We start from the raw sequence: 25123 nt of genomic DNA, 5'->3' as shown, positions 1-25123 counted from the left end.
ACACTCTCACCTGGATAGTCCACAGACAATGTCTGTTTCAGAGTTTTGCCCTTTTTTTTTTTTTTGCCTTTTCCACATTACTTATTCACAGTCAACTAGCTACATGAAGGGGATAAACGAATTAGTAGGAGCTTTTGTGGAAAATGGTGTATAGGCGGGAGGGTGGGACTGAAACAGAAAATAATCTTACACATAATCTAATAATCTTAGAAGATTTACAGATATCCTTTTTAAAAAACAGTATCCTCTGAGGGTAACAGAGGAAGATAAAATCATTATGAATAAAATAAGCTAGCAACTTCATATCAATGCATGACCCAAAAGTCTCAGAAAATGGTTTGCATTTTCTGTCATGATTTACAGATACTCATGCAATACATATTTCCAACACAGAAAAATTAAGACTAACACTGAGTAACAGATTAATACAATGCGGAGGGAAGTTGAGTACATGAAAATAGCTATCATCTGGTAGCAAAAATAGATTTAAGCTGATGTTAATATCAAAATTAAAGACATTCAAGTAAATTATGCCAATACATTACAACTATTATTCCTAACATCGTAAGAACTTCTTATTGTTCCTACTCAGAACTAAAAGGTCTGAGAAGGGCTTGGCCCATTTTTTAATCAGCTATTTTATCACATTATTTTTGAGTTGTAAGAGCTCATTACATACTGTGAATTAAAGTCTTCTATCAAATATGCTTTGAAACTATTTTCTCCCAATCTGTGGCTTGCCTTTTCCTATTCTTACCTGTGTCTTGCAAACAAAAGTTTTTAATTCTGATGAAGTACATTTTAACATTTTTCTTCCTTTACAGTTCATACTTTTTAAGTCCCATTCAAGAAATCTTTGTGTAACCCAGTAAAGCACAGATTTTCTCCTATGTGTCCCTGTAGAAGTTTTATAATTTTAGCTCTTATTAATTTTCTGTATGATGTGTAGTAAGGAATGAGATTCATTTTGTTCCATAGAGATAACCTGTTGTTCCAGTACCAAAGACTATCCTTCTCTTGAATTACCTTTACACATTTTGGAGAAAAACAACCAGCCATATATATGTGTGAGTGCGTGTGCATGTGTGTATGTGTGTGTGTTTCTATGCTCTTTGTTCTATTCCACTGAACAATATATCTAATCTTATGCCAATGCCACTCTGTTTTGATTACTATAGCTGTATAGTAAGTCTTGAAATTAGGTAGGTAGCATAACTTCTCCAATTTTGTTCCTCTTTTATAAAACTGTTTTGGTTTATTCTATGTTTTCACTTTCCACAAAAATAATGGAATCAGTTTATCAATTTCTCCAAAAACACATGCTGGGATTTTGACTGGGATTGTGCCAAATCTAATTAATTTGAAGAAAGATGAAACTCTAACACAAGTGAATCTTTCAATCCATGAACATAGCATATTTATCCATTGATTTAAATCTTCAATTTCCCTCAGCAATGTTTTGTAGCTTTTGTGTACAGTGCCTGCAAATCTTTTGTTAAGTTTATTTCTTTTTTTTTTTTTTTTTAAGTAGGCTCCATGCCCAGTGTGGAGCACAACATGGTGCTTGAACTCACAACCCTGTAATTAAGGCCCGAGCCGAGATCAAGAGTCAGATGTTTAACCAACTAAGCCACCCAGGCGTCCCTCTGAGTTTTATTTTTATGCTATTGTAAATGGATATTTTAAAAATTTATTTTCCAATTGTTCATTGATAGGATATAACAATATAATCGATTTTGGTACATTGGGTTTGTATCTTATGGCCTTTGGTACCCTGTACCAAAAAAATCTGTCTAGATTTTTTTGTAGATTCTTTAGGGCTTTCCATGTACATAATCATGTTGTCTGCAAATAAACAGTTTCCTTCCTTTTCAGTCTGCATTACTTTAATTTCTTCTCCTTGCCACATTATACAGCTAGAACATCCAGTACAGTGTTGAATTAAGTGTAAGAGCACAAAACCTTGTCTTATTCCTGAATTTAAGTAGAAAGCATTCAGACTGTTACCATTGAGAATGATGTTACTATTGTTTTTTTTCACAATAACCTTAATCAGGTTTAGAACATTCCCATCAGTCCCTAATTTGTTAGGAGTTTCTATCATGAATGGGTGCTGAATTTTGTCAGATGCTTTTTTGCTTTCATTGAAACGATCATGTATTTTTCATTTATTCTATTAATATGATGAACTACACTGATTAATTTTTGGATGTTAAACCAGTCTTACATTTTATTCTCAGCTTGCTGAGATTTTTTTTTTTTTACCATGAACAGGTGTTGGATTTTGTCAAATGTACTTTCTATGCCTACTGAAGTAATAATGTGTTTTTTTCTTCTGTACCATATTAATATGATGAATTACATCGATAGCTTTTAAGATTTTATTTATTTATTTGAAAGAGAGAGAGACAGCATGAGCGGGGGGAGGGGCCAAGGGAGAGGGAGAAGCAGGCTCCCCACTGAGCAAGGAGCCCGATGTGGGATTTGATCCCAGGACCCTGAGATCATGACCTGAGCTAAAAGCAGACACTTAACTGACTGAGACATCCAGGTGCCGCTGATAGATTTTTTTTTTTTTTTAATCAGAACATTTATTATTGTGGTGACTAACTGTTGAAATCCTTAAGATGAACTGGAGGCCCCAACAGAGTTTAGTTGTTGTTCCTTCATGGAATCCATGCTTGAATCTGCGGTATACAATTTTTGAGTGCCTCATTCAACCAGTCCCAGTGGTATTTCATCTTTTAGCTTTGGCTAGTTATACTCTCTCTTCTGCTCGACAGGATAGCCACATTTGCCATAGGTCGACTTCTGAAGGTAGTAGGCCTTAGAGCTACAGTAGCGGCATACCATGTGCATCTACTGTGACGCTTTCTAAATGATGACGTCCCCTTGGTCACCTTGTTTCTTTAGCTGAGACCAAAGAGGCTGGAAGAGAAGGCACTTCCACTATATCCTACACTGATAGACTTTTTTTTAAATGTTGCATAAACTTTACATTCCTAGAAAAATGCTCACCTGATCATATATTAATATATATTGGTCAATATAGGGCTATTCAAACTTTCTATTTCTTTTGTGATTAATTTTGGTAATTTTTGTCTTTCAAGGATTTTGTCTACTTCATCTAAGTTGTGTACAATTCCTTATTGGTATGAAGTTGTGCACAGTGTTCCTTTTTTGTCTTTTTCAGTTCCGTAGGATCTATAGCAATGCCTCTGCTTTCATTCCCATTATGGTAATTTGTGCCTTCTCTCTTTTGTTCTTGATCAATTCTAGCTAGAAGTTTAAAATTTTATTGATCCCTTCAAAAAACAAGCTTTTGACTGCAATGATTTTTTCCTATCATTATGCATTTTCTACTTCACTAATTTCTGCCCTTACCTTTACTATTTTCTTCCTTCTACTTACTTGGGAATTAATTTGCTCTTCTTTTTCTAATTTCTTAAGATCAGAATTCAAATCATTCATTAGATTTTGCTCCTTTTCTAAATTAGGCATTTTAAATCTATACATTTTCCTCTAAATATTACTCTAGCTGTAGCTCCAAAATTCTGATATTGCTGTATTTTCATTTTCATTCTGTTCATTCTGTTCAAAATGTTTTCTACTTTCTCTTATGGTTTCTTCTTTGACCCATAGATTATTTAGAAGAATATTGTTTTGTTTCTAAACATTTGGGGTTTTTCTAAATATCATAATGTCATTTATTCATAATTTAATTCCACTATTATCAGAGAACATCCTCTATATAATTTCAATGTTTTCAAAATTCCTGAAACTTGTTCTAACATGGTCTATGCTCTAACATGGTCTGTGTCCCATATGCACTTGAAAAGAATGTGAATTTTGCAGTTGTTTGATTTATTGTTTTATGGCCCAACATATTTTATGGCTGACAGACTCTAGGGTAGCTCCTATTATCCGTACCACCTAATGTTCATGCCCTTTGTGTTATCTTCTCCTTAAATGTGGGAAGGACCTATGTATTCTAATCAATACATTATGGCAAAAGTGACAAAATATATGTGATTGTATTATGTAAGACTGTAACCCATCTATGCTTAGAGACGCCCTCCTTTGCTAGCTTTGAAAAAGTAAGCTGTTAGCTTACAAGCTGCTGTATCAAAGTCATGAAATAAGGAACTTAGGGTGGCCTCTGGCTGACAGCCAGCAAAACTGAAGCCCTCAGTCTGGCAGCTACAAGGAACTGAATGCTATCAATAACCACATGAGTTTGAAAGTGGATTTTTCCCCAAATAAGCCTCAGATGAGACCATACCCCTAACCAATACCTTGACTGCAGTTCTGTAAGACCCTGAAGCAGACAACAAAGCTAAATCATGCAAGGATTCTGACCCACAGAAACTGAGATAATAAGTGTTTGTTCTTTTAAGCTAAGTTTATGGTAATCATAGTCATGCAGAAATAAATAATACATTTATGGGCTATGCTGGTGAATGTACTACATCCACTTGAAAATAGTGTATATGGGTAGTTGTTAGAAATAGTGTTTGTTCCTTATTTTGAAGTTGTTCATAATATTGTTCAAATTTGTTTTTGTTGATTTTCTAATCTAGTTGTTTCATCTATTGCTGAGAGAGGCGTTAATGTCTCCACTATGATTGTGGAATTTTTTATTTATCCTTTTAATTCTGTCCAGCATTGCTTCATATATTTTCAAGTTCTGTTAAAAGGTACATATTTATGATTGTTTTATAATTTATTTGTGATTTATGATTGTTATGGCCTCCCGGTTACTCTTTCATTGTTATGACATGTCTGCAAATATTTTCTGGTGTTGAAATCTATTTTATCAGATATTAATAAATCCACTTCAGTCTTTTTATGCTTACTGTCTACGTGGCATATTTCTTTGGGTCCATTTTATTTCACCTTATCTGTGTCTTTATATTTTAAATATATCTTTTATAAACAATATGTAATTGGGTCTTGTTTTTCAATCCATTCAAACAACCTCTGCCTCATATTTACCTTAGTCCATTAATGTTTAATGCTATTATTGATAAGATCGGATTTAGGTCTACCAGTTTATTATTGGTTTTCTATTCTTCCCCTTCCCCTTTTTGTCTTTTTCTCGATCACTTAGATCATTTATTCTTCCTTTCCTGGGCTTTCATTTAATTATTTTTTCAGGAATTTCATTTAAAAATGTCTGCTGGTTTTTTATATACAATTCTTTACATTACTTTTAGTGGTTTATCTAGATATTACAAAACACACCCTTAATTTTTTATTCCACTTATATTTAATATTGTACCACTCTAATAAACATTTATTTAGTTGAGTAAACAGGTCCATAACTGTTTTGAGGAGCTATATACTGAATTTAGAAATTGCAGATTAGGATCTACTGAGTGAGGAGGAATAAACCACCCACATGGGTGGTTGACAGGTAGCTCCCTCAGCATCTGAGCTCCCACTCTGTGGAAGTGAAAACCCCAGGGTCATTTTGATTGAAGGCATTTTTAATATACCCACATAAAGGAAGTAAAGCACAAGATTTATTACTTACAGATCCCAGAAATGGGAGGAAATGGGGAGGAGCAATGAGACAGAGGAAAGGCAGTCCTCTGTTACCAGGTCATGAGAGAGCAGGAGATGAAGAACAGGGTGGCAAGCACCTATTACTTATAAAGTGGTTGCGGTAGAGGTCACTAACTTTTTGTGGTCTTAACTCTAAGTGGTTATTTTAAAAAGGGTGTCCTGGGAAAAGCATAGCGGTAACTTGCGGCAGGAATCCTAATATCAGGTCCTTATTTAAATGTCCAAACTTGGGGTGTGAGCAGGGTTGTCATAATGTAAAATGCCTCGGCAGCAACTAAAAATAGTTGTTCTTTTTGTGATGATAACCCATACCCATCCCTATCCTTTATGCTATAGGTGTTATATATATTCCATCTATATGTAATAAAAATCCTGCAAGAAGTGTTACAAGTTTTTCATATTCCCATTTCCTTATTCTTTTTTGAGGATCTGAGTTTCCATCTATTATTTTTTAGCTGGAAGAACTTCCTTTACCTCTTCTTATAGTGCAGGCCTGCCAATAATAAAATCTCATAGTTTTACCTGAAAATGTCATTATTTTGTCATCACCCTGAAGGATATTTTCACTGAATACAGAATTCTGGATTGATGATTGTTATTCTATTGTTCCAATTTCTTCTGGCCTCCATAGTTTCTTTGGAGAACTCAGCCCTTAATTGAACTGCAGTTCCCATGTATGTAATATGTCATTTTCTTCTCTTTCTTCTGTCAGGATTTTTCTTTACACTTGGCTTTCAACAGTTTGACTATGATGTGCCTCAGTAGTTCTTCGTAGTGTTATTCTGCTTGGGATTTTTGAATACTATATATTTGTATCTTTCATCAAATTTTTAAAAGTTGGCCATTATTTCTTTAAAAAATGTTTTACCTCATTTTTCCCCCTCTCCTCTATTTCTAGGACTTTAATTTCATGTATGTTAGACTGTCTGATATTATCTAAGAAGTCCCTGAGTCACTGTTCATTTTTAAATTTTTTTTCAATCTTTGTCTCTCTCTCTTTTTTTTTTTTTCCATAGGCTCCATACCCAGTGTGGAGCCCAAGGCATGGCTTGAACTCCCCACCCTGAGATTGAGACCTGAGCCGAGACCAAGAGTTGGACACTTACCCGACTGAGCCACCCAGTTGCCCCATTTCTCTCATTTGCTAATTAGGAAATAATTTCTACTGATCTAATTTTAAGTTCAATTAAGTTTTCCTCTTCATCTGAATTCTGCTGTTAATTCCACCTGACTTTTAATTTCAAATATTATAATTTTCAGTTCTAGAATTTTCATTTTTTATGGTTTCTATCTCGTTCTTGAGATTTCTAATCTTTAGTGGTATAAAATCAAGTATAAACATGTTTTTGAACATATTTTCTTTTTTCTACTGAGAATGTGTTCCATTTTCCTGATTCTTTATAGATAATTTTGAATTATATCCTGGACATTCTAAGTGTTAAGTTGTAGAGACTCTGGATTCTGCAATTTTTCTCTGATGATTATTTGTTTTATTTTATCATCTAATTAATTATCTTCTCTGGACGAGAACCACAACCATGTTTCTTAGGCAGTAACTCTTATCTCTATTCAGATCTTTTGTCTTTAGCTAAGTTGCTTTGAATCTGCTATCACATGTGTGACTCAGGGTCAGCAGATATCCATAGACAGAGTTTGGGAATCTACTCTCTGGGTTTATTCCTTCCAGAATCCCCACCATTGCCATGTGGTAGATACCAAGGAATTTATTGGAAATACCAATTGGAAATATAATCATTCCACTTTGCACAATAATTTACCAATAATATTATTCAATTATTCATCTCACCAAAGTTTAGAAAAAATTATCAACCAGGGCAGTTTAAAATTACAACCCAGGGGCGCCTGGGTGGCTCAGTCGTTAAGCGTCTGCCTTCGGCTCGGGTCATGATCCCAGGGTCCTGGCATCGAGCCCCGCGTCAGGCTCCCTGCTCCACGGGAAGCCTGCTTCTCCCTCTCCCACTCCCCCTGCTTGTGTTCCCTCTCTTGCTGTGTCTCTCTCTGTCAAATAAATAAATAAAATCTTTAAATAAATAAATAAATAAATAAAATTACAACCCAACTTAATATACTTACCTAGCTCCCAAGATATCCTTTTTGGCAAGGCCTATTCCAGCTATAACTTTGACCCTCACAATTCGTGAATTTTCCTAAAATACAAAAATTTATATATTATTTTCATGTACTTTATAACATACCCAAGACACATACCTTTAAATATATACATATCAAATAAAGTAATCAGGATTTTAAAATTACTTGAAGGACTCTTCTTCAAGAATTAATTTGATTAAAAGATACATAAGAGAAAATAAAAAATATATTGTTATTTCTAGATAACTTGATTATCTACGAAGAAAAGCCAAAAAAACTAGAGTTAAATATTACATTAAGAACTTATCATTGCTTCCAAGAAAATCTACAGCCAAATTCTTAGTACTAATGTTTTCATTGTTGCTATGTACACAATGACACAAAATCAAGAGCTTATAATCATTTGTAATAACTGTTTAGAAAGGTAATTATTTTTTTAAGTTTTAAATTCCAGTTAGTTAACATACAGTATAGTATTAGTTTCAGGTATACAATTTAGTGATTCAACTTTTAATAAAACAACCGATGCTCACCACAAGTGTACTCCTTAAACCCCATCATCTATTTAACCCATCCCCCTGCCCACCTCCCCTCTGGTAACCATCAGTTTGTTCTCTACAGTTAAGAGTCAGTTTCTTGGTTTGCCTCTCTCTCTCTTTTTTCCCCTATGCTCATTATTTTAAAAATCCCATTCAATAGATTATACATTAAATAAAACCATAGTATATTGATACTGTAACAAATCAAGTATTAAATTTCCTGGATATCATAATACTGTTATAAGGTTTTATATAAGGCATCTTTTGAGATACATATTGAAATATTTAGGGATAAAGTATGAAAAAGTACAATATTTCTTAAATGTTTCAGCAAATAAAAAATTGAATGTGTGTGTGTGTAAATAAAGGGAGTAAGTAAAATGTTACCAATTTGTGGCTCTAGCTGAGGGGTATATAGGTGTTCATTATACTACTATTTTAACTGTCCTGTAGATTTTAAATAGTTCAAAATTAAAAGGTAAGAAAATATTATAAAACAGAACGTATATTTTTAAAAATTTCCAATTAAGCAAAACTATCAGACACAGAGTAACAGAGTAACATTTCTCTTAATGAGAAATGTAAAAAACTTTTATGGATAAAATTATAATAACTTACTGAAGAACACAAAGAAGACTTAAATAAATGAAGAAATTCACTGTGTTCACGGATGGAAATATTCCATATTATTGTCTGTTTTCTCCAAAGTAACCTATAAATTCAATACAATTCCAACTCCCCCCGCCCAGATTTTGTCATGGATTTTAACAAATAATTGTAAAATTCATAGGGAAGAGTAAAAATGAGTATAGAAGTAAATAATAACATTTAATCACTATCTTATACTCTATACAAAAACAAATTTCAGTTACATTAAAGTCTTAAAAGCAAAAAAGAAAACTTTAAAAATTTCATAGGAAATTTTAGAATACTGCCATGACACTGAGGTAGGAAAGGATTTTTAAAAATACAAATTCTAATGGGAAAAGTGGTGAGATTTGACATTAAAATTACATACCTTTTGTATGAGAAGAGATGCCATGAACAAAATGAGAAGGCAAGGGGATAGACAAAGAGGAAGTATCTAAAATGTGTGCCATTGACAAATTATGATTATCCAGAATATACAAAAAAAAAATCCTAAAAACCAGTAAGTGAAATATATGCAACATAATACAAGAAATCACAGAGAATGGACAGTAAACACATGAAAAGATTTTCAATCTCACCAGTAATCAGGGAAAACTCTTATATGGTGTTGGTAGGAAGTATAAATTGAGGAATCATTTTGAAGAGACATTTGGAAAATCTACTAAAGTTCTAAATCAATAACCCAGAAATTCCACTTTTAGGTCTATCCCCTAGATACACTCTCACTCATATACTCAAGGACATAAGCATAGCAATATTCACAGAAGCATTTAGAAGATCAACAAATATGAAATAGATGTTGCCCAACAGATAGCAACCTAATGGAGTCTATTATACAGTCATTCCATCAGCAAGTAGTCATATTCCCTTGTGAGCACAGGTCTGAGAAGGCGAAAATATACATATCACGGAATATTTATTTCAATCTTCTCCTACTTCTAAATGCTTACAACCACCCTCATTCCTGGAAGTTTCACTGAATAAATATGATCATGGAAATATTCTATTAGCTCCAAAACTCAGATGACAAATTCAGATAATATAAAAATGCTTACTAAAGATGTTAGGTAAAATATAAGTTTCCTATAGCCCCAAATAAAACTAAATACATAGCTGATTTTGCAGGAAAGAAGGGAAATCCTCAGGTATCAGAATAAAGATAGAATTAAAAATTAGAAAGGAAAATATGTGAACTGAAATTTCAGTTTTCTGCAGGGACTCTATTCCCAAAAATCGGAAGAGATTTGCAGTCACCCTTTCTTCCTGGAAAAGTCCCACTGAATAAATAGGCCCATTAGAGTATTCTATTGGTCTGAACAGCCAAATTCTCATCTACCGGTTGACTGGGAAATGGCTGTACTTTATTAGATGGGTATGGATCTCCAACACTGAATTCTGAAAATTAGAAGTCTTTTCTGTGATGACTTAATAAATAAATACAAAATTTTTCAAGGGGTAAAGTGTAATCAAAAGTGCCATCAGCAAATAATGTTATTTGATAATCCCAACTTTTGTAAACACAGACAAGTGTTTATAATTTATATATAAACTTAATTGAGGAAAGAAATTACCACACCCCTCTTAGAAAGTTAATCCATATTGGTGGAACCTCTACTGAAACTATCCCCCAGAAGTCTCCTGGAGAAAAATGTAACGAGTGTTAATTTAAAAAATTCCAGGGAATGATAAATTACTCACAGTCACAAACACACTTAACTTTCAAACCTTCTCCTTGCATTTCGTACAGCAAATATCAGAACTAGTCATCTTGGGTGTTGTGGTTAACTGATGTGAAGCTATACTGATCTAAGATTCTGTCATAAAATTAAATAAGAAATGCCCTTTATTTTCATATTTGCATTCACTTAAGTGCATTTTATGAATTAATGCTAGAAAACTGCCAAAACGAGTCTTTGCAATCCCAACCATAAGCAGAAATCATAATATCTCACAGCATCTTTGAAACCGAAGAACATAAATGCTGCAACAAGAGACTGAACTCTTCAATAACTTTGGAAACATGATATTCAAAGTACCGTTAATAGAAATGTGGATAGTACTCAAATGAGGGAAAAAGAAATGAAAATTAAACATCTTCTCCTTATTCAAAATGGGGACATTATCCCCAAATAGATCAGAGCTCTTCTTTAAAGCTTGAGACTTACCCCTTCCACTCCTAAGAAAGCTTTCTTGATTTATGAAAGTGAAATGGAAAAGTTGCAAATCCTAGGCAAAGATAAGTGATTTTCTCAATGACAGTGCAAAACAAAATAGTAATGCGTTATCTATGCAGGAGGCTACAGGAATTAAAAGCAGCTTTCCAGGCCTCGGATTTCTCCACAAGTCATAAAAACAGCTTCTAACTGCTCCCTAATCTTCTCTCAACCCCCAAAATCCAGGAATAGGAAATGCAGAGCCTTAGATCTTTCCATCTCTCACAGGTCTTGGAAGAATTTTTGTTCCTCTCTTCATCATTCTCCCTCCCTTTTGTTGCCTCCCTCCCATACCTAACTCCCCCCTCATACCTCCAGTCAGTCTACTTTATAAAAAAGATACCCTGTTTACTTATCCCTGAGATTTTACACAAGTTGGGTTCCCTGTGCCTGGGATAGTCTTCTTTATCCCCTACCCCTTCATCGTTAAAATCCTGTATCATCTGAGCAGCCATTTAAAATGTATTAATATTAAAGACAGAAAATAATTATCATGTTAACTAGAAAAATCAGGATGCAGAATGATATCTATTCTATGATAACTCTGTAAAAATGTATGTTGATGGATAAAGATTAGAAGGAAATATGCAACAGTGATATAACTATTTTAAAAAATGAAATAAAATAATGAGATGATAGGGGCACCTGGCTGGCTCTGTCGGTTGAGCACCTGACTCTCAGTTTTGGCTCAGGTCATGATCTCAGGGTCCTGAGATGGAGCTCAGCCCCAGGCTCAGCACTTAGCAGGGAGTCTGCTTGAGATTCTCTCTCCCTCTCCCTCTGCCCTTCCCCCTGCTCTCTCTCAAATAAATAAATAAATCTTTTAAAAAATAAAATAATGAGATGATAAAGGTTTTTGTTTTCCTTCTTAAACTTTTCATAAATTTTAAACTGTAGGGTGCCTGGGTGGCTCAGTCAGTTAAGCGTCTGCCTTTGGTTCAGGTCATGCTCCCAGGGTCCTGGGATCGAGATCGAGCCCTGCATCAGGCTCCCTGCTCAGCAGGAAGCCTGCTTCTCCCTCTCCCTCTGCTGTTCGCTCTCTCTCTCTCTCTCTCACTCTCTCTCTGTCAAATAAACAAATAAAATCTTTTTATAAATTTTTTAAAGTGTAGTTTTCTTTTAAAGGCTTGTCCTTCCTTCAAAGTCCAAATGCTATCTTTTCTAAAAGCCTTCATAGTTGAAACGAATTTTCCCCTTTCACTGTTAAAGGCCCATTTTTATAGCACTTATCACATATGGTCTCATATCTGAGGAGATAACGATGTGTCTTTCTCCACTATTAAAATTGTGAGATTTTGAAGTTCAAGAAGTTCATCTTTTCATTATCTTTGTATTCTCTGTGGAACCCAGCAGAATACTTGGCACATAGCAGGGGCTGACAAATTCTTGATTAACCACAAAGCTTTCTGAAGTAGCCGAAAGTAGGAATAAGGCACTTTATGGAAAGCAAGGAAAAGTTTACACAAACAATGAGCCCAGAACACTGGCTGCCAGATCTATTGCCACCAAACAGAAGATTGGAAGACTTCTCTCTGAGGAAACTGAGTGATGCAAGGGGGGAGAGGAACCAAGTATTATAAATATTTATACGTGAGAGTCCCACTGGGAAATGATAGGTTCAGATAACCCTATCTTGAAACACTCCAGTCAATAGTACCTGCCCACTATATAGAGGACGTATGTCAGCAAATGAGGGAATAAATTGGGAAAGAGGAAGACAAGAGATTAAAGAAACAGTGGCTCCAACGCAGAAAAGAAATCAAGAGAATTCTCACAAGGATGGCAAATGGAAGCCTGCAGGTGACAGCTCCACAGCAGGTGTAGAGTTCCAGCGAGCAGTTCAGCTGTAAGTGACGTAGCAAGAGGCTGTCTCCAACAAGAATGAAGAAAAGGGAATGGATACATTGAGTAGTTTTAAAGCTCTGTCAGACAGTTTGCAAATTTGTGACAAGTATATAGAAAACTAAAGTGAGAAAATGTGCAATAGTTATAAACATGGCATAAGGGTTCTGATGTGAATGATACTGTATTCACATAATGCAATAATATAAATACAGCATATTTATTTTAAAAACTACTAGAGTGGAAAGGAAGGATGTATTTTTGTCTCTTTTTTTGCAACATATGTTATATAATTTATGGTGACCGTATTTTCAAAACTAAACATTCGAACCTGTGGACTACCAGCAGTTTTGTTCCTCTGGTGTGTAAATTTACTTGCAACATTTTATAAAAATGTAAATGCTAGATCACCCTTACTGGAAAATACATGAAATGAGGACTGTCCCAGTAAAGGTGGAGTATATGACTACTATAGATTTGCTTTCATGGTCAAATCTCCTTCCCAGTGTTTGGCAGAAATAACCACGATAAACTAGAATACTCACACTCCTTAGATTTAGGGCCAGCTGTGGTTCTCAAAGTGTATTCCCTGGACCAGTGGTATGAGCAACACACGGGAATTTATCAGAAACACATTTTCAGGCCCCATATCTACTGAATCAGACACTCTGTGGTGTGGTCACTAGCCTGTGTTTGAACAAACTCTCCAGGTGATTCCAATGAACACTAAAGTTGAGACCCACAGGCAAAGAGCATGAAGGTAAGAAAGGGAAGTGCTATAGTTAATGCAGTTGTGGGACTATTCCCCTTCTAGAAAACTATAACTTTATTCAATCAGAACTATATAATCTCCAAAAAAGATCAGCTCATCATCACTTCACATTTTAACACTACTCTTAAATGTGATAGCACCATATATGCTTCTTTATACATGAAATGCCTCTGGAAAGGTACACACCAAGCTCATAACCTATATTTGTGGAAAAGATGTTTTCATAAGATTTGTAGATGAATGTTCACAGTAGGTTTATTCATAGTAGCCAAAAGCTGGAAACAATAGAAGTGTCTGTCAAAAGGAGAATGGATAAACATCTGGTATATTCATACAATGGAATACTACTCAGCAATAAAAAGAATGAGTTGCTTATACAAACAACCACATGGGTGACTGAAAAACATTACGTTAGACAAAAGGAGCCAGATACAAAAGAATACATAGTGTATGATCCCATTTATATGAAGTTCCAGGACAGGTCAAACTAAGCATGGTGATAAAAGGTTGGCTCTGGAGAGTGAAGTGGGAAGTTGACTGAAAGAGGGCCCAAGGGGACATTCTGGAGTGATGGAAATATTCTTTTTTCTTTTTTTTTTTTAAGATTTTATTTATTTGAGAGAGAGAGTGAGCACGAGCAGGGTAGAGGCAGAGGGAGAGGGAGAAGCAGGCTCTCCGCTGAGCAGGTAGCCCCATGTGGGGCTCGATCCTAGGATCCTGGGATCAGGACCTGAGCCAAAGGCAGCCGCTTAACCAACTGAGCCACCCAGGCGCCCCTGGAGTGATGGAAATATTCTGTATCTTAATTGAGTTGTGTGTTACACGTGTTGTTGAAAAGCACTGTACATCAAAGTGTACATTTAAAAACCTGCATTTCACTGTTTACAAATTTTACTCCACTCCCCCTTCCCCCCACAAAAAAGAAGAAAAGAAAAATAAAGACATTATCAGGCAAAAACAAAAACGGAGGAAGTTTATTACCAGCAAACACTAAAAAGTCTTCTACAGGATGTACTTCAGGCAGAAAAAAGTGATCCTAGATGGAAAGCCAGAGATGTGACAAGAAATGAATAACAAGCAGAGAAAAAGTTAAATATCCGAGGAGCAAACAGTAACTATAAAAAAAAATATTAGTGATGATGATGATGATGTGTGTGTGTGTGCATGTGTCCACACATGTGTTTGGTGAGTTTCCCTCGCCTGCCTGCCCGGGCTCTGCTCTTCTCTCCTCTCCACACTTATCTCCTGACACCACCATTCTAGTCTTCTTCACGTTCCTCTCCATCTTATCTTCTGCACGTGCAGTTAGCTCTGTTTACCTGGAAGGCTTTTTGCCCCACTCTTCACCTGGCTAACTCCCATTCATCCTTAGGTTCAGATTAAAGGTGACTTCCTCAGCCTTTCCTTATACTCTCTCCCCTCCTTCATACCATACAAGATGAATTCATCTTTCCTGTTATATACTTTTATCTCACCTTCCTTTTCCTTCACATTTATAAAATGTTTGTGTTGATTATGTATTTACTGTCCTTCTCTTCCTGTAGGCTATAAAATCAGTGAGGTCTGTCATTCATCATTATCACCTCATGGCCTGATCCAAATGCCTTACACATAGTAACTGTTCAACAAATATTTAAGCAAACACAGAATTCAAGTAATTCAGAGGTCCACCTAAAAGCTATTAACAAAAAAAGACAGAAAATGTGGAAGAACATAAGAATGGTTACAAGTTAATCCTGCACATGTTACATTTGTGACCTTCCTGAGAAAGAGTCTCTTCTGTTAAATTCTACTACTGAGGCAACTATTTGCTGTAGGACAGTGGAAAGACCAACTCTTTGGTATTAAAGAAATCTGAGATTCAAGCCCAGATCTGCCACCTAATAGGACCAAGACCTTGAGCAAAACACAATCTCACATACCTTATCTGGAAAATGGAGATAACACTATCTACTTCTGCAAAACTGTTTCGATGACTACAACTAAAGTATGAGAACATGTGACCTGGTGCTGGGAATATAGCAGGCATTCAATTAAAGGCAGCTCTGATTATATTTAGGCTGACCCTTTTACCTTAAAGGAGAATATTTTCATGAAAGCATCTTTATGCACTGACATGACTGGTCACATTCATTGCCACAGCACATCTCATATGGGGGCCAGCCAAATGTTTGGGTCAGGCCATGGGGTTATGATGTTGCACTACAGACATTTATTCCTCAAGACTTCAGAAAAATCTTATCAAAACCTTTTTTCATCTGTTTGGGCTGTGTCTTTCTCCCTGCATTTCTTCTTCCTGTCTTCTCCATTCATTTATCCTCTTAACTTTGACAGGGATTAGCAAGGGAGCCAGACTAAGTAGAGAAAGGTCAGTAGCACTGATGGCCACAGAATTCAGTAGGCAGTGGGTTTAGCAATTCAAACCAGCAGTCTTACATTCTCTCAGAACTATAGAATATTCTTAATACCAGACACAGTTAGGGAATGGGAGAATCAGCTGATGTCAATATCCTGCTCTGACAGATGTCAAGTACCTACTATGCTAGATCACTGAGAGTGACAAAGCCAGAAGTCTATCCTAGTCAAATTTGATTTTTCTATACCCCTGTTTACCCTAAAGGATTTATTTACGGGTGCCTTCCAGCTCCAAGATCCTATTCCTATATGATAGAGGAATTGCTAATAGTTAACTGTAAACAAAAATATATATACATACAGTCCCTTCTAATCTCTTCCTGGTGCAAAGGAATCAATGTCAGGCCCAACTCAGGCAGGGCTTGGGGGGAGGAGGAGTCTCATGGAGGTGCATGGTCAGCATGCTCCCCAGCCTGGGGCACTAGAGGAAAAGGACGGTACCATACAGAGATGCATCAGTAGGTGGCCACTGGCAGGGGGCACAGGGGACTCTGTGCCACAGCAATACTCCTACTAAAGCTGAAAGTGGCAGACACAGGAGATGCCCGCGTGCTGGGGAAATCAGTGACACCAAAAACATGAGTAAAGAGACTGGGCACATAAGTGAATACAATGAGAATAATAAAAGTCAGAATTTTTACTGGTAGAGAAAGTACTTATTATGGCTGGAAAGAACCCTGAGGCATTAGATTTGAATTCGAGAAACTGATATGAATTAATGATTTTTAAATACATGTATACAGATTGATAGAGAAATAGGTATTTCTATTTGTACACACATTTATGTACACACATTTATGTACACACATTTATGTACACACATTTATGTGTGTACATACACACACACACACATATTTCTTAACCGTTTGCTGAAATGGTTGAAGGGCCATGACATTCAATAGTAATGAGCACACTGAGCACCCAGATCTTGGCTTCTAAAAGGCATTTTCTCCTAAATGGCACCAGCGTTCCGAGGAGGAATGGCTGGTTCCAGACAGTGGTGGGCCAGGCAAAATACAAGAGGAGTCTGGAACGTCTTCTGCTAGAAAGTCATGGAGGGTTCAAAGAAGGACGGGGACTTGTCACAATGAACTAGGAACCCCCCTGAAAGGGTTTCCACTGACCAAACTGCGATCATTTGAGCAACAAAATATTTAATGATAGTAAATAATTACAACCCATTGAACAAGGTGGAATTCTACACACCCATGCTGATGTAAATAAATAAATGAAGGAGAAAGGGAAAGCTCTCCTTACACAGAATGCCAATTAATAAAGATGGAAATTAAAAAAATAGTGGTGTCTGATTCAGGTGGAAGTCATCAATGAATGCTAAAAGTACTGGATGGAAATCTGATGAATGAAGGATAGGCTACTGGCATAAACTCTGAAGATGTCCCCACAAAATACGAATCAGTTATGCATGGGGAAAAATGACATTACTAAAAGAAACCTGGCAGACACCAAAATGATCAAGTGAGCAAGGTTATCACCGACAGTGACGGGACGAATCAGTATCATGCACCCTCCTCATGGGAGGCACTGAGAAGAATGCAGCAGCATCTCCATGATTCCTCCCAAAAAAGCATGACTGTGACATGGCCCTGAGGAAGCAGTACACAGACCCAGGCTGGGGAACATCCTACGAGTTGTACGGCCTGTACTCTCTATCAAGGAACTGATACAGATTAGAATAGACCGCAAAGCCATGACAAGTACATGCAACCTATGCTCCTAAGGGGGCTCCTGGACCAGAAAGGAAAAAGAGAAATTATTAGAACACCCGGCAAAGACTGATGGGCTCTGCACTGCGGAGGGTAGGGTTGAATCAGTGCTGATTTTCTGGCTTAGAGGACTGGACAGCTGTTATGTAGGAAAGTGTTTTTGTTGGGGTGCCTGGGTGGCTCGGTCGTTAAGCGTCTGCCTTCGGCTCAGGTCATGATCCCAGGGTCCTGGGACAGAGTTCCGCATCAGACGCTCTGTCTGCTTCTCCCTCTGTCCCTTACCCTGCTCATGCTCTCTTTCACTCTCTCACATAAATAAATAAAATTGTTCTTATTTTAGGAAAATACACACTAAAATATTTAGAGGTGACAGGCATTGGGTCTGCAGCTGCCTTCAAATGGTTTAGAAAAAGACTAATGAGGGGCACCTGGGTGGCCCAGTAAGTTAAGTGCCCGACTCTTGATTTCGGCTCAGGTCACGAACTCAGGGTCATGAGATCAAGCCCCGTGTCAGGCTCAGCACTCAGCACAGAATGCACTTGAGATTCTCTCTCTCCCTCTGCCTCTACCCCTCCCTCTGCTCGTATATGCATGCTCTCTCTCTCTCTGAAATAAATAAATAAATCTTTAAAAAGAAGAAAAGAAAAAGACTAATGAAAATGGCAAAAAGGATTATGGAGCAGTTGTGGTGAAATGTCAACAGCAGGAGAACCTGCGTGAGGAGGATCTGGAGTTCTTTGCACTGTACTTCCAACTTTTCTGTTGGTTTTAAAACAACTAAAAAGTAAACTGCTACAAAATAAATTCTATTTATCCACTTCTTTGGTCCCATGGAAACCCATGAAAAATAGGATGCTGCTGGAATTAAGGAGTTGCAAAAAAGGAGCAATGGCAAAATCAATGCATGAAAAGTATGGGATAGATACTAACACAGCTGGGGCTTAAACGGTGCTTCTCCTCCTTTGCGCGCAGGGAATAAAGGTTTGGCAACTGTGCTCCCAGGCTCGGTATGATGCCAGGGCAGGCCAGGTCTGCTTGCACTTGGCATCGGGGGTCAAGAAGTGTCAGCAGATGCACTTCTTAGTTACCCCGCTGCTTATGCTCTGTTGTCGCTGTTCCCACCAAAGGCATTCATTCTTCTACGTGTACAAACCGTACTACCAAACTGGCAGTGGACACTCTCAACTCTTTCCCTTTCCTTCCCTCTCTACCTTGTTTCAGTCAGGTTTCAGGTCTAGGAAACGGACATCACTCTAGATGTTTTAAGAAAAAAAGAAGTTAACCCAGGGAACTGGGTGCGCAGAAAATCGCTGGGAAGAGCTGGAGAGGAGGGCTGCAGGCTGGGCTTCCTGAGGCCCTGGAAACAGCTCGAATTGGCCCACCAAGAAAACTGCCACTTCTGCCCCCGTCAGGAAGGCAGAGACTCAGGGGCCACCCCCAGATCTGCTGGCTTTACAAACTTACCCTAGCTAGTCATCAGGAAGCTGCCACCAGCACGAGTTCTGCAACTTCCTAGCAATCCTCACAAAACAAGTTACCAGATACCAAAACACTTCTGCAGGAAAAGTCAATGTCTACATGACTGTGCTTGTCAGAAGAACAAGCCAAAGAAACAAGAACTTATGCTCTGCTTCATATCTACCTTCCAAATCTCAAGCAAGTGTGCCATACTGGGAAACCTATTTCAAAACCCATTTCCAGAATGCTAAGTGCCAGAAAGTATGAGAAACATGGTGTTTGGCTTTCCAACCTCTGCCTAACAGAGAAGTCCACTGAAAGGGGGCTGGAAGGGATGCTGAATTCCAGTGTCCATAACTACGACACGCCTCCTCACCAAAGGTTGGTGGGAATTAGCCTCTATTGTTAATCCCAAGAGACTGTCAGAGCAACTCTGGTATAATTTATAGTCACTACTTCCTTAGTTTGTTATGCTTTAATGACAAAATTCTGCACATGAAGCCAGGACCATCTCTCACTAAAAGACATTTATATGTGGAATAAGAGCTAAAACTCATTGAAAAGTGATAGAGAGGAATTATGGTCTAAACTTCGGCCTACTTCAATGAGCAACTAATATGTTCATACAGTGTGACGCAGTAGTAAAAAAAAAAAATTGGTTAAATTATAATTCTCCAAGTATCTTCTATCCCATGTCTGTTCATTTTTCTTCTTGTTTCAGTTTCAAATTTAAAATGAGAATCATCACTTTTTGCTGCAATAGAAAAGCTACCTTATTTGTCGTCAACAGCAGAGGGCTGCCTCTTCCCAACTAGTCTGTGAATTCTAGAAAATAACAATGTTTTCTTCTAAAAAAAAAAAGTGAGGGGAGGCTTCTTCTAAGCCCTCTTTTACTTTTGATGGACCAGAAAATAAATGACAAATAAGAGTGATGAGATGGCAACCTCTACAAGAAAACAAATGATTTTTATCTTTCCCACCAGACTGTGAGCTCCTCACAAAACAGGCAGGGACTGTTTTTTCTCTTTCTATCCCTGGTGACCAGCACACTGCATGACACAGAACAGACAGTTAATAAATGTCTGTTGAATGAATAACCCAGGGGAAGAAGTGGAAGACAACACTCCATCATCATGTCTCTTATCATCCGATCTCACTCTTTTCTTCAATGTGGACAAAGTAGACAGAGGGAGCTGCAAGGAACTTTGAGTCATGGGACTGACAACTGGATCCCTATCATGCAAACAGAGCGGGCCCCACACCATGAAACTTCCTAGAAATACAAATCCCTCAGGATGCAAGTTCAGGAACACCTCATTTCAAAGGGTGGAGTTTCTGGCCTTTAGCCCCAATAGCTTACTGACCACCCACTAACTGCCATAATTCGTTTTATTTCAGCTGGAAGAAGGGTGATGTGAGAAGCAGGTAACAGAAAACAGAGAACCTGGACCAAAGAGAGAAGAGTGAATGATGCCTTTGGCAATATTCTATGCTCAACTGGCTTTGCTGGAACGGAATGAGATGAGAAATCTGGAAATCAGGATCTACCTCTGAGTAATAACAACAAAAACGAAAGAAAGTCCAAGGCCAGCCTGACTGGGTTGGATGTCAGCTTAAGGTTATCTGCATTGAACAGCTTATGGTAGCAAAGCCAGGGAGACCTGGCGGATAAGAAGAAAGCGATCACAGGTTCAACACCGCACTATTTTCCTCTGATCTCTTCTGCTGGACAATAATGGATGTTAGCAGGAATATCATCTTTGGCCATAACATACTGAATGTTGTTTCTGAGGGTCTACCAAGCTGCCACCATTTTTCCACCACCACTTTGCTTCTCTTCTGGTAGCAATAACTAAGAAATTATATTCTGATCTATCACAATTATTCTCAAAACAGTCTGAGATATTTCCTGCATAAACAAGTTGCCCACTGTTTATATACAAAGAACTGTCAAGATAAATGTAAAAGACATTTCGTAAAAGACATTTGAAGATACCAAGTTACTAAGAGAAGGAACTATTCCAACACGGTCAGAAGATAAATTAAATTTACGGTGATGTATTACAGGTAATTGGGTCCAATCTTGATAACAAGTACATGTGACAGTTTAGCCAGTCAACAAGAATGCTTAAATTTGATTTTTTTCCCCAACCTGAACGAGTCACTGTTAAACTAGATAGCTTTTCATCTCCCACCCATTCCCATTTTTGAGACAATCATCAAGAATTTAGGGAAGCCACATCTCATTTAAAACGGAACAACTCTTTCCAAATGGCCTCATTTTTACTACGTGTCAGGCATAACCAGCCTAAGTTATTTCGCTGAGAAGAGACGGCTTTGCCTTCTCAAATCATGGAACTTAATTTTCAAAGTCAATAGCTGTGGGAAGTTCTTTAAAGTATTTATACTTTTTCGGCTTTATATTTTAAATGTCACTGAACACCAGTGAAACATAGCACGAACGTGCCACACTTGACCCTTGTTGCTAACCCTGAGGAGGAAAAGCTATCTGCCTGCTTTCCCATCGCCCTCTCCAGTTACGGGGTTAAAAACGACTTCAGGTGGAAAAAAAAAAATCAAAACAGCTAATGACAATTCACTTGGAACTCTTCACGTCAAAGTCCACGAAGTGAAGTCCAGCGGGCCTGCGCCAGGGCAGGCTCATCAACAGCCGGGACGCCGATCTCCGGGGAAGTCCGCCCCACCCCCCGAGCTCCCGCACCCTCGGCGGGGGGGTGGCAGGAAGACGCCGGCGGGCGATGCGCGTCCCCCCGGCGCACTCACGCCTCTCGCTGCCTAGCGCCCCTCCTCGGCACTTCCTGAAGGAAACTGACAAGGAAGGCGGCGGCTCCGGGAGGACAGGGGCGTGGAGTCCACAGGCTGGCGAAGAAAATGCCGCTCGCTAAAGCAAGCACCCCCCCGCCAAACACACACACACACACACACACACCCGCGCGCGCCGGGCCGCCCCAGGTACCCACGGCGCCTTGCGCGCTCCCGGAGCTCGAGCGGCGGTAGTGGGGGCTGACAGCCGACCCTCTGGCCGCCGCCGCCTCCTCCCGTCCGGCTGACGAGCAGCGAGAAGGGAAGCCCGCCCCGCAGCCCCACGGCCCCCGCACCTCGTCCTCCGGGAGTCCGAACACCTCCACCGCGCAAGTTGCCATTTCCGAACGGTTCCAGCAAACCGGACGCGCTCGCCCCCGCCCAGGAGTGGGAACAGTAGTGAGGAGGAGGAGGAGGTGGAGGAGGAGAAGAGGGAGGAGGCGGGAGGAGGTGGAGGAAGAGGGGGCGGTGCTGCCCCAGCGGCCGCAGCGCCTCCCCCGGCCAGTGGGCGCTAGCGGCACTAGGAAGCGCGGCGGGAAAGGGCCGGCGGCGCGCGTGCTGGGGCGCAGGGGTGGGGGCGCGCGCGGTGGGGAGAGCGTGCGTGGGGGACTCATGTAGGAGGCGGGCGCGTGGCGGGGCTCTGGGCGTGGGGAGTGCGCGTGGCGGGGGCGCGCCGTCCCCTCCCGCGCGGGGAAGTTGGCTAACGCGCCCCCTTGGGAGAGCGGTGCAGCCCCAGGCGTCGAGTCGAGCAAGCCGAGCAAGCCGTGGAGGCCCGGGGACGTCAGCCCTTCCCCTGGGAAACAAAGCTTCGGTTTTCCCCAGCAACAAGTCCCACTCAGATCCGCTTCAGAGCTCGGCCTCTTACTAGACGCCTGGGATCAGGAGCGCTTAATCCCAGCTTCACCACGAGCTAAAGATCAGAGCCCTTTCTTGTCGTTTAGGGCTGCCGATTCCAATAGAAGCTGGACCTTGGGACCTCGTGGGGGAAAGCCCAGCCTGAGTGAGGCAGCAAATGGGGAGGCCTGAAGGGATCTCATCATTCTTGGACTCGGGATCTGAAATTCTCTCCTTGTGATTTTTAAACACTGTGCCAATTCATAAGCGATTTCCTGTCGTATGGTCTGTCTTTAAAGCCTATCCATAAAGTCCAGCCTCCAGGCTTAACCCTCCAAACCTGCTTAGCTAAACCTTGACCTGCAGCACCACAAAACGTAGCGAAGAAAAGGGGGAAAATGCAACGAACTAGGACCTCCTGTGCTGTGGAATGATCATGCTTATTTTATAGTCATGTCTGCTGGATTTTGTAGCTCCCTAATCACAGGAAGACTTTGGTGTTGAATAACTGATCTAACAAGGGTAACATGAAAGATACTTTAGTGTTGGTTATTTCTAAGGCATACCAAAAAAAAAAAAAAAAAAAAAAGTCTCGTTTGAAAGTTCTCCTTTAATCCTTCCTCACTCTTAATATCTGCTGGTGCCACTCCTCTAACAGTAAATTTTTGATATCTTTAAGGTTCATTTTTTTCCTCCTTCCCCTCTAAACCCCCCTGGACCTCATCCATTGCCACTGGCATGGTTTCAGCTACAATCCTCGTAGAGATTCAGACTAAGAGCTCAATAGTGCAAGATATGTTACTATTTAATTTTCTGTAACTGAACTTAGCTTCTTGTCTGCTCAAGTGGTAGAAAACTTAGTCCTAATCAGTTCACTGTTCTTCCTTAACCCTCGTTTTGCTGTTGATTCTACACTCTAGCAGGCGGTGGTAGTGCTAGGCCATCTCAGGGATGGAGGGCATGGCACATACCTCATCTCTCCAAGCTGGCATTAGTAGAACATTTTCCTTCCCACTGGTCTCTAATGGTAGATATCTGTATCCATTAGAATGACGCTTGGCTGTTAGTAATAGTAACCCAAACTAACAGAATTTAGGGATAGATGTCATTTTGTTCTCTTATATAAGAGTCCAGAGGTAGGTAGGCCAGGGTAAATAAGGCTACTTGGCTCCACAAAGGCATCAGAAATTCAGGCACTGTAAAGCAGGGTGCTTTGCCATTTATAGGTGTGGTCCCTATGCTCTTAGTCCAGGGAGTGCCTCAGGCTCCAACCATTACATCCCTGCTCCAGGCAACAAGACAGATGAAGGAATCAAGAAGGGAGTTCAGGTCTCATGCTTGTCTTTTAAGAAAGGCTTAGAGAGTCTTCTACTTAAAGTCATAGAACAGAACTGAGTCACATAGCTGTATCTAAATATGGGGTAGGCTGGCAAATACAGACTTTTCTGGGCAGCCTTGTTGGCATTCTGTTACTAGGGAGGAAAGGAACGGATGGGGTAGGGGGAGACTAGCCATGTCTGTCCTAGCATCTTTGCCCTCTGGCATTCAGGGAGAAATCTGCACTCCCAATCTGTTTCTGGTCTTCAGGCCACAGAATTTTAGGCTCAAAGATGAAAACCGGTTCAGGGCCTCTGACGTCTCATCTGCTGCTGGCCCTCTGCATCATTCTGCGGCTGCTGAGACTAGGTGCCTGTCTCCAGCCTGCTCTGGGTACTCAAGCTTTGCATCGTTTCTCCAGTATTGCTGCCATTCCACTCTGGTATGCAGTGGGGATGACGGGCATGTCTTTAAAGCCTTCGATGTAAGACTGTACCCAGGATATAGGTCATCTCTGCTCTTGGATTCTACACATCTAGGGATTTGTCATTCTCCAATCTTGAGGGAAACACCCAAGCGCTAGAAAGCTGTTCTTCTTGGAGATAGTCACTGTGCCCTGTATTATCCAATATAACTTTGTTACGAAGGAAATCTTCTGTATCTGCACTACCAATATGGTAGCCAGTAGCTTACTTGGTTATTGAGCACTTAAAATGTGGCTAATACAACCGAGGAATAATTTTATAGTTAACTTAAATTTAAATACTTGTGGTTAGTGACAGCACAGAAAATGTGTCCAAAATGTGTCCAAACAGGTCCCAAATTGTAGAAATTTTTTAAAATTAAATTTTGAGT

At 39.3% G+C, this 25123-nt stretch overlaps 1 protein-coding gene and 1 pseudogene across 4 annotated transcripts in view; both read right to left on the bottom strand.

Moving 5' to 3' along the window:
- Positions 1 to 22689, bottom strand: part of NEDD4 (NEDD4 E3 ubiquitin protein ligase) — a 121352-nt gene extending 98663 nt beyond the window's left edge. For 2 of the 4 annotated variants that reach the window (XM_078079306.1, XM_078079307.1), the window contains exons 1-2: positions 22414 to 22689; positions 7663 to 7736 (exon numbers count right to left, since the gene is read on the bottom strand). In XM_078079306.1, coding sequence (XP_077935432.1) covers positions 7663 to 7736; positions 22414 to 22458 — 119 coding nt within the window. In that variant the 5' untranslated portion in view covers positions 22459 to 22689. Of the gene's footprint in view, positions 1 to 7662; positions 7737 to 22413 lie in introns of those variants that run through there. The other 2 variants (XM_078079308.1, XM_078079309.1) reach the window with 2 other exon arrangements.
- On the bottom strand, positions 531 to 6441 carry LOC144382812 (large ribosomal subunit protein eL37-like; annotated as a pseudogene).
- Positions 22690 to 25123: the final 2434 nt, after the last annotated feature.

The sequence above is a fragment of the Halichoerus grypus genome, chromosome 8 (assembly GCF_964656455.1).
Source record: "Halichoerus grypus chromosome 8, mHalGry1.hap1.1, whole genome shotgun sequence".
Taxonomy (NCBI): domain Eukaryota; kingdom Metazoa; phylum Chordata; class Mammalia; order Carnivora; family Phocidae; genus Halichoerus; species Halichoerus grypus.
The sequence above is the reverse complement of the archived record's forward strand: the minus strand, read 5'-3'. Positions and strand labels throughout refer to the sequence as shown.